Source organism: Mandrillus leucophaeus, unplaced genomic scaffold (assembly GCF_000951045.1).
Source record: "Mandrillus leucophaeus isolate KB7577 unplaced genomic scaffold, Mleu.le_1.0 Scaffold334, whole genome shotgun sequence".
NCBI lineage: Eukaryota > Metazoa > Chordata > Mammalia > Primates > Cercopithecidae > Mandrillus > Mandrillus leucophaeus.
The window spans coordinates 2603214-2613664 of NW_012103521.1; the positions used below are offsets into that span (position 1 = coordinate 2603214).

Consider the following 10451-nt stretch of genomic DNA (forward strand, 5'->3'; position numbering starts at 1 on the left):
TGATAAAGCATCCCTCACTACTTGGCATATCAAAAGCATAATATTTCACACTTTTGCCTTATTTCATGCATGTACATTCTATCTGTAAACAGATCATGAACTCCTTAAAGAGAAGGGCTATGACTGTAATAATACTCAACATATCCATTACTGAATGCCTTTGCTCTACCAGGCACAGTCCTCATTGCAGCATCTATGGCATTTTTTAAAATGTAAAAAAATCTCTACCTTCTTGTGTTGTACATTCTGGTGTATGCTGACAACACGTTCATACAATGAACACATAATTATAGAAAATATAGTATGTCAAATAGTGATAAGTGCTAAGAGAAAAATGAAGCATGGAATGCTCGATAAGACAGAGGCGGAGGGGTGGCTGTAATTAATAGCAGGGCAGTCAATTTTACATAAAGCACCTTACTGATAATGCAACAGTTGATCAGAGACTTAAAAGAGGTGAGGGAGATCCCAGTGAGAATAACCAGGAAAACACATTCCAGGAAGAAGCAATGACAAGGGTAAAAGCTCTGCGGCAGGAGCTTACCTGGCATATAAAAGGTACATCAAAGAGGCCAGCAGGGCTGGAGTGGAGTAAGGGAAGGAAAGGCTGGTGAGTATGCACAGGGTCCTGAGACTGTGTGCATCTGTATCTATCATATCTATAATCTATCTATCTAGCTAGAGTTTTTAAAGCACAGAACTGTTCTAATTTTATTTTTATTTTTTCAACGTTTATTTTAGATTCCAAGGCTCTATGTGCAGGTTTGTTACAAAAGCATATTACATGAGACTGAGGCCTGGAGCACAACTGAACCGATCACACAGGAAGCGAGCACAGTACTCAATAAATAGTTTTTGAACCCTTGGCTCCCACCCTCGCCTCCCGCCACTGTTAGGTGCCTTCAATTAGAGAGAAACTGGCAGTCAGAGAATAACTGGACACTGGAACGCCATGCCCTGACTCGTGTTTCCAAAAGGTCACCAGGGCTGCTGGTTAAGCATGGACTTTGAAGGTGAATAGAAGCAGGAGTTCAGCTCAGACATTAAACAATGTGAAGTTGTCACTCACATCATTAGAAAAAGAAAAAGCTAAACAGACTGAAAATCAATAACTTGTCTAGGAACCATCAGTGAACTGGGGTCGCAGGGCCAACCACCACCCTGAAATCTAGAGAAAGACAAATCCAGAGAGACAGCAGAGGAGAGCTTACCTGGAGCAGAAGCTGCTGGAGACAGAAACTGTTAGAAACAATTGACTCATCATTTGACAAGTTGCTGGAGGCTAAGCGTGAACTAGTTTTAGAATCAGAAACTCCTGACGTGGCAGTCTTAGGGGACTCCCATAATTTTGGGGGTTTTCCCTCCCAGGACCTCAACAGAGTCTCATTGGGAAGAGCCAGGAAAGATGTTCTCCTGGCTCCGGCAGTGGGAGAAGAATAAACCTTATGAAATATACCCAGAGCATTTGTCAGGACAAAAGACCACGAACTCCATAAGGGAAAGATCTTAGCCTTGTCCCAGAGCTGTGGGGGAAAAGTCATTCCTCTCAACTCAGCCCCCTCTAGCCTTCCTGTCTCTACTGGAGTGGGAAACAAGGAAATATAAGAAACACCTGTGAAGGTGGTAGCCCAGAGAGGCGAAGATTTAGTCATAAAATAGTAGAACATTTTCCCTCCCCAACACCAGCAGAGCTGCAGTATAATAATAGCTGATTGCAGCTGAAATAGATGCAAAACAGAGTCCGTGGGAAAGCCCACAGACAGCTGGGAAGACCAAAAACAAGGCCACCAGAGGAATGTGACATCTCTGGCACCCACGGCTATAGCAAAATACAGTCCAACTCCTAACCAGATTTACAGAAAATCTCACAAGAAAGCCTATTCACCTCATTTCTTATTACCCAATACATCATATCTGAGTTGAAAGAAAAAAGTACAAGACATGCTAAAGGGCAAGAAATACAAACTGGGAGGTGAGGTGAGAGTCTTTTACTAACATTACAGATAAGGCCTATAATCCCAGCACTTTGGGAGGCCGAGGCGGGTGGATCACGAGGTCAGGAGTTTGAGACCACCCTGGCCAGTATAGTGAAACCCGTCTCTACTAAAAACACAAAAATTATCTGGGCACAGTGGCACGTGCCTGTAGTCCTAGCTACTTCGGAGGCTGAGGCCGGTGAATTGCTTGAACCCGGGAGGCAGAGGTTGTGGTGAGCCAAGATTGCACCCCTGCACTCCAGCCTGGGCAACAGAGCGAGACTCTCTCAAAAAAAAAAAAAAATATATATATATATATATATATATATATATAAAAGTATATATATAGAGATAAAAGATGGTGGCCCCGGGCCATGATGCCAACAGTGATGGTGGTAAAAAGTGGTCAAGCTCTGGATGTATTTTTACAAACAGCAGAGAGGATCTGCTGATGGAATGGATGTGAGCTGCGAAGGGAAAAGAGGAGGCAGGGATGACTTCAGAATTCTCAGCCAGAGCTGCTGGGGAAATTGAGATTCCATCAACTGAGACGGTAAAGCCTGCAAGTAAAGCAGTTGACTGGGCCACGAGAGGGGTGGGGGTTTTCAGGAATTCAGTGTTTGATGTCTGAAAGAACTTCTTACGATAGTGGGCAGTTGTACATTTATTTAGCTAATGATATTTTGGAGTGCCTAAATTCTGCAGCACTTCTTAAGTATTAGGATGGACACCTGAAAATACTGGAAACCAAGGAAATGTTTAATAATTGTTTTACTTAGTGAATGGAAAAATAAATGATCAAACATTCTAACTATGTACCAAAATATCTTATTTAGAATCTTAACCGTCAGCAAAACTACCAGCTAATGCTGGAAAATACCTAAGCGTTACAAAACGTTTTCACTTATTCTGACTGCTACTTATACCCTAGCATCTGAATATTTGCCCGCTCCTTTTTGCAGTGTAATAAAATCTGGCTGGGTACTTGGCTTCCCAGAATAAAGATAACATTTCCCAGCCTTCCTTGGAGGTAGGTGTGCCCAATGGTCTGTAAGCAAGCATGGTGTGTGCAATTTCTGCAAAATGCTCTCAGATTGGGCACACCCGCCATTTGCCCTTTCTTCCTCTCTTGCTGTCAGCTGAAGGGCTGATGTGATAATGAGCCATCTTGGACCATGAGGACAGGGTGACACCACTGAGATGGCAAGGGAATAAAAGAGAAAGAGCTTGGATCCTGAAAACCCATGGCGCCATCTTATCAGCTCTGTGTTTGCACATACTTAGATTGCTACATGAAAGAATAAAGCTTCTATCTTACTTAAGCCACTTTTGTCTTGGCTTTTTGTAACAGCAGCTTAGCCTGAAACTTAATAAATTTAATAAACCCTCAGAACATCACTGTGATGCAAATAATAGGCCAAGAATTTGTTTTCAATTCTCTATTATATATGTTTTAAACAGCAGGAAAATATATTGGCAACATAGGCTTGTTCTATATCCTTACATCTACCAGTGCAGAAAAACTAGCAGATAAGTATTCTGCAAAAACTAATTGTAACAATTTTTCCAACAAGATTTAGGTCCGGGCATTCAATAAACTGTGATGTACTCGACACCTAGAAAAAGCCACATGGTAATGATTTTTCACAGAGAATTGAGAAATGACATGCTACGTAGTAGCTCAACTTTAATGCTTCAACTTCCCATTAAAATCCCTGCAATTTATTAAACAGTGTAAGTACCAGCAAATTAGTTCCTTAAAGAAATGTGTAGTTGCTCACTGAATTCTTGACTTAATTTGTGCCCATCAGACAAGCATGCCAAAGTAGCTTTTGGAGTATCTAGGTCTTTAGATATATACCTATTAGCAGGCCATTTTCATATTCTGGAACAGTTTTATACCTTCTTTTAATCATGGTATAGAATTGTGTTGGAAAGAGTAGAAAAATGCCAATTCAAATGCTATATAAGCGAACATAATTTAAAGAATAAAAATAGGCTAGGTGCGGTGGCCCACGCCTGTAATCCCAGCACTTTGGGAGGCCGAGGCGGGCGGATCATCTGAGTTCGGGAGTTCGAGACCAGTCTGACCAACATGAAGAAACCCCGTCTCTACTAAAAATACAAAATTTGCCGGGCATGGTGGCACATGCCTGTAATCCCAGCTACTCAGGAAGGCTGAGGCAGGAGCATCGCTTCAACCCGGTAGGTGGAGGTTGTGGTGAGACAAGATCGTGCCACTGCACCCCAGCCTGGGCAACAAGAGCGAAATTCAGTCTCAAAAAAAACAAAAAACAAACCAAAAAAAGAATAAAAATAGGCCAGGCGTGGTGGCTTGCACCTGTAATCCCAGCACTTTAGGAGGCTGAGACAGGCAGATCATCTAAGGTCAAGAGTCGAGACCAGCCTGGCTAACGTGGGGAAACCCCATCTCTACTAAAAATACAAAAATTAGCCAGGTATGGTGGCAGGCGCCTGTAATATCCGTGCCTCTGGAGTCTGGGGCAGGAGAATTACTTGAACCCAGGAGGTGGAGGTTGCAGTGAGTTGAGATCAATCCATCGCACCCCAGCCTGGGCAACAAAGCAAGACCCCATCTCAAAAAAGAATAAAAATGGCTTATGAAGAACAAGACTCTTTAACACTATTTACTATGATATATTTCTGCACTAAAAATTTACATCTATTTTAATTTAATTGTCCTCTAGCTTCCAATACATTTAATTGCCTAAACTAGAGTCATCCATTGTCATAGCTTTTGACTTTTTTATTTTAAAGGAAACTACTTTCTATTCTATCAGTTCTGAGATTTGCTCAAGTAATTTTCTAAATCAAAAGCAATCATGAGTGGTATAATCAAAACTTTCATTATATAGTGAAAAGTTTGTTTCTCTAAGTGACTTAAGAACCCAAGTGAAAACCTGCTAACTGTTTGGCAACATTCAGATAATTTAGCCTCTGTGCAGCCCAAGGTGACTCACACCTGAATGTGTACACACTGACATCTAGAGACATACTTTCAGGATTCAGAGGTAGTGAAATCTCCAAATCTTTTAAAGGTTTCAATGAAAGTCTTGTATTTCTTCAGGCGATGCTTGGAAAATAGAAAAGCTCAAGTATACTTATGTGGGATAGCCTGACTTTTATTATATGATAAAAGAGCCGTCCCCATCAGTATTTTAAAATGTGAAAACCAAGCTCTTTTCTAAATTCTTGGAATAGTCAATATTGTTTACACAATACGAGCTCTAATTCTTCTGGACAAACATAGTCAGAAACACAGGAAAATATTTTCTTATTCCAAGAAAGGAATACTGGGTATGTCTCTAAATTGGTTATATGGCGTATCTCCTTAAAAAAATAAAAAGAATGAAAGATACAGGTACTGCATAAAAGGACCTCTTCCTCCTTAATACTGTGTCTTAAGAAGCAAAGACATAAAGAGGCTGAAAGTGTAAACTATCCAGACAAAAGCATAAAAGAAAAGATTACCTTTAGCTGGGTTTACTTTTATCCCTGATCTATACAGCATTTCCTCATTCTGCCAGTCTCCATTCCTGATCGCAGTCTTGAGTCCATAAAAAACAATTAGTGTAGCTGTAGCATAAAAAATCAAGCTCTTGAGGAACCGCTTTTGGACTTTGACATAAAGGGCTCTAGCACCCACTGTAATCAGCAGGCAGAAGCCCATACTAGGAATATATAATACTCGCTCTGCAATTACAAAGCCGACATAGAAAAACAGGTTCGTGGCAGGAACAAAGGGTATGATTAACAAAGATAAAGACAGAACAACAATGTTCTCCGTAGAAGGAAGCTGGGTTCTCTGTGATACATCGTTGTTAATGCCATTTTCTACTTTGGATGCAAAGCTGGACTTAGTCTCTGAGTTCTGGTATTCCACATCTGAAAGGCAGCTATGTCCGTTTGCATTCTGCTTGCCATTTGTTACAGTTTTCCCATTGCATTCTCTGTCTACGCTCGGGCTCTTCAAACCATAGTAGGCAAGGAGGAGGAGTCCAGTATAGAAGGCCACAGTGTGTAGGTTTCTCCAGTCACAAACTGTTTTGAGCAGAGGCACAGCATCCATTGACCAATCAAAACTGAGGGTATCTGGGCATAGCAACAGCCAGAGGTTCTTGGTTGGCAAGTAGAAGAAGGTGAGCGTGCGGGTGAGGAGGCTGTCTGAATCAGCAGCGGGATTGTCCGAGTTGGAAAAGCTTGGTGGTTTGTTTCCCATCCAGTATAACCGGGCACCCAAAAGGGAGGACCCCCAGAAAGTTAACAAACTAATGCTGAGGAAAAGCGACAAGTTCTTCCTCTGAAACCAAAAGAGAGAAGGGAAACATTAAGATCATTATCAGCACAGCATAGGAACACTCAACACTTAGAGATCAAATACATTTTTAAATGGACAGGTAAAAACAGATGATGTCTCCAAAACATGACTTCATGTCCATCACCTTTCAAGCATGCCTAGAGAAATTTTAATCTCCAAAAAAACCTGAAGGTGGAATCGTAGTTTATATATATTTTTTGATTATCTTTTCTTAATTTTTCTCTCTAAAATACCAATAATCAAAGCTTCAATTTCGTGACCTCTACAAAGTGGGTTCAATATATTTATTTCCCTCTTAGAATTCGTGTTGGGTCACAATGAGACCACAATGTAAAGTACTTAGCACTCTGCATAAGATATAGAAGGCACCTAATAACTGTTGTCTTTCATTTTATCGTAGTTTAGATTTTGAAGAAAAACAAAAAGCAGCCATGTCAAAAAATATGTGGTATGGCAGGACTCTTGTGCTTGTCTCTAAGGGAGTAAAGGCATGAAGCTATGTCTGTCTAAGTCAGTCCCCAATTCATTGTCTTAAAGAATTCTGTCCTTGCTGGCCGGGCGCGGTGGCTCAAGCCTGTAATCCCAGCACTTTGGGAGGCCAAGACGGGCGGATCACGAGGTCAGGAGATCGAGACCATCCTGGATAACCCGGTGAAACCCTGTCTCTACAAAAAATACAAAAAATTAGCCGGGCGAGGTGGCGGCGCCTGTAGTCCCAGCTACTCAGGAGGCTAAGGCAGGAGAATGGCGTGAACCCGGGAGGCGGAGCTTGCAGTGAGCTGAGATCCGGCCACTGCTCTCCAGCCTGGGCTACAGAGCGAGACTCTGTCTCAAAAAAAAAAAAAAAAGAATTCTGTCCTTGCAAAATTTATAAACCAGGCTTTCATCTGCTGCCCCATATTGTCACTGATATCAGTGATATTCAACATTCAAAAACACTCCTCATGAATCCCAAATTTTTCATGTTGATGACAGCTTTTAAAAATAAAATTACTTTAGGCTGGGCAGAGTGGCTCACCCCTGTAGTCCCAGTAATTTAGGCGGCCAAGGTGGGTGGATCACTTAAGGCCAGGAGCCCAGACCAGTCTGGCAAACGTGGTGAAACCCCATCTCCACTAAAACAAACAAACAACAACAACAAAAAACCATTACCGGGCATGGTGGTGTGCACCTGTAGTCCCAGTTACTCAGGAGGCTGAGGCAGGAGTATAGCTTGAACCCAGGAGAAAGAGGCTGCAGTGAGCTGAGACTGCACCACTGCACTCCAGCCTGGGCAACAGAGTGAGACTGACTCAAATAAAAAATAAAATAAAATGACTTCTTTAATAATGAACTAACTTACTTCAAGAGAATGACAAAAAATTGTGAGAGGAGGGTCAAAGGACATCATGTTAATGCTAATTTTCTGGCAAAGTCCTTCACCTCCAGCAAGAACTTAGGTGACATCTAAAAATCTAAGTCCTAAAGAGGCAGAGTGGGGAGGGTTAAAATAGGCACCATATCCCAACCTTAATGGTTCAATGGTAAGGCCATTCTTTACAGCAAACATCCAGCGTTGTATAGAATTGTCTTACTCAATGACATTCAGAAGGGGCTTTAGAATCTTACAAAGGATACACCAAATATTTAGTTTAAAAAACAACCCACAGAAAGCAATATATTTTAAGCATATACAACTTCTATGAAAACAATGTCTACATATTGTATACAACTGCCACACTGGATTCTGCTCCTCAGACTCCTCCTCCACACCAACCCTGATCGCTGGAAGCCACAGCACTACTCATGAATGCTCTTTTCCACTCTACCTTCAACCTAATGATCCTCAACAAGGTTCATGATTTTAAACGTCATTAATGTATGCTAATGACTGTACCTTCACTCTCCCTCACCTCCATAGGCAATTATTCAGTTGCCTACTGGGCATATTCACTTAGGTACCTCAAACTCAAAATACCCTAAATAGAACTCCTGACTTCATACTTCCCCAAAGGAAATAAAACAGTTCCTCCTCCAATCTTTGTCACCATCAGGAAATAGTAATAGTGTATAACCAGTTTCTTCTTCACAGCCTCTTTCCTTCCCTCCACATTCTACTCATTACCAAGTCTTCACAACTTTCACGTCCAAATATATCCTGAATCTGTCCTTTTTCTCTCCATCTCTTCTATCATCACTAGTCCCAAGTGCCAACACTGGGATTCCTACAATAATCTCCTCCTAACTGGTGACCCTATCCTTCTTAACACAAATTCTTTTATTCCCTAATTTTAAACTCAGATCTTACTTTTAAGATCTTAGAAGTTTTTATATCTCTAACAAAACAAAAAGTTTGTGATTCATTTAGGGTTCCCTTACCAATTTTTGGCAGTATGTCCATTTTTACATTTCAAAAGTATTAAAGTTTTTTTTTTAATCTAAAAGGAGGTAATTCTGAGTATAAAATAAGAGAAACAAAATAATAGGTGGTTAGAAGTTAAAATTTTAACATAAGGAAAATGAGAAACAGCAACCAGATGGAAATTAGACAATTTTAAGAGGTGGAATTATTAATATCAGATACAGTAATGCCAAATTCACAGCATTAACTTCATTGTTTTGAAAACATCCTTGTCAAACGTTGGATTAAGATTAATTCATGTAATGTTATATGGAATTTTTAATAGTAGAGGGAGTAATATCACATTCTGCCTCACCAATCTAACTTTTTTTTTTTTTTTTTGAAATGGAGCCTCACTCTGTTGCCAGGTTAAAGTGCAGTGGTGTGATCTCGGCTCACTGTAACCTCTGCCTCCTGGTTACAAGTGATCCTCCTGCCTCAGCTTCATGACTAGCTGGGACTACAGGCACGTGCCACCACGCCCAGCTAATTTTTTGTATTTTTAGTAGAGACAGGGTTGCACCATGTTGGCCAGGATGGTCTCGATCTCTTGACCTCGTGATCCGCCTGCCTCAGCCTCCCAAAGTGCTGGGATTACAGGCATGAGCCACTGTGACCGGCCCACCAATCTAACTTTTAAACTGGTGAAATGAAATACTTCAAAGCCTCATTATCATCTAAGAATAACTTTGCAAACGATTCCATTGTTCCTCTGAAATTCTACCCACCAATAATTCTAAAATTTCTTGATTTTAGAAAAAAACCCCACAAAACTATGCTTAAGAACTTGTAATAACTTGATTGATCAATCATATAATTGAGTACTCCTAGATTATACAAGTCAGAAACACTGTTTGGCAAAGATAAATGAGACAAGGTATCATGGATAAAGAAGACGAACCTTGAAAGACAACTGAATTGTGAATTTGTACCGAAAGCTCATTTTTAAAATGTCTCTAAGACCATTCCATTATAATATCTTGTGGTGGGAGTGATTGGGGATGTGGAGAGGAAGAGAGAAAGCATTACAAAAATAGCTGTAATCAGGCAAGAAGAGAGGCCAAGGGACAGGAGAGCCACATGAAGGAGGAAACATGGTCAGATTTCTTTGCTAGTCATTAAAATCCAGAAAAAGTTAACCTTAACAATGATGTAATTCTATTTTACTTCTAAAGACAGAAATGTCATAACAAGGCAAAACTACTTTATTCATTAATTTTTCATAAAAGTATCTCTAATAATGTGTTATAGCTTAATAATTATCAAAATAAAATTGAGATTCCAGATGTGGTCCTATTATTGCATTTATTATGCTAAAAGAAAATTTAAATACAATGGATATAAAGATATGAATAATGAAAACTATTCAATGTTAAATATTATGTCTAAGTACTGAGAAAATGAAAATGACATAAAAACAAGAAAACGGAAGTAATAAAATGCTAACAAACATTAATTTATATAGTACCTCACATATTTAAAGTATCTTCATATATAATCCATCATTTGAACAACTGACATAGTCACTAAAATCAAAAGATACTACCGTTCTGAAGTCAAACACTTTCATATACTTATTCTAACTTAATGATGAGTTCTGTAAGGACTAAATAAATGACTCACTCTTTTATTTATTTATTTTTGAGACAGGGTCTTGCTGTCTCACCCAGGCTGGAGTGCAGTGGTACAATCATGGCTTACTGCAGCCTCAACCTCTTGGACTCAAGCGATCCTTCCACCTCAGCCTCCTGAATAG

General features: G+C 40.1%; 1 protein-coding gene across 1 annotated transcript in view; it reads right to left on the reverse strand.

Moving 5' to 3' along the window:
* Positions 1-10451, reverse strand: part of TMTC2 (transmembrane and tetratricopeptide repeat containing 2) — a 489459-nt gene that overhangs the window by 245025 nt on the left and 233983 nt on the right. Inside the window, exon 3 of the mRNA XM_011988660.1 lies at positions 5469-6297. Within this exon, the coding sequence (XP_011844050.1) occupies positions 5469-6297 (829 nt within the window). The remainder of the gene's footprint in view (positions 1-5468; positions 6298-10451) is intronic.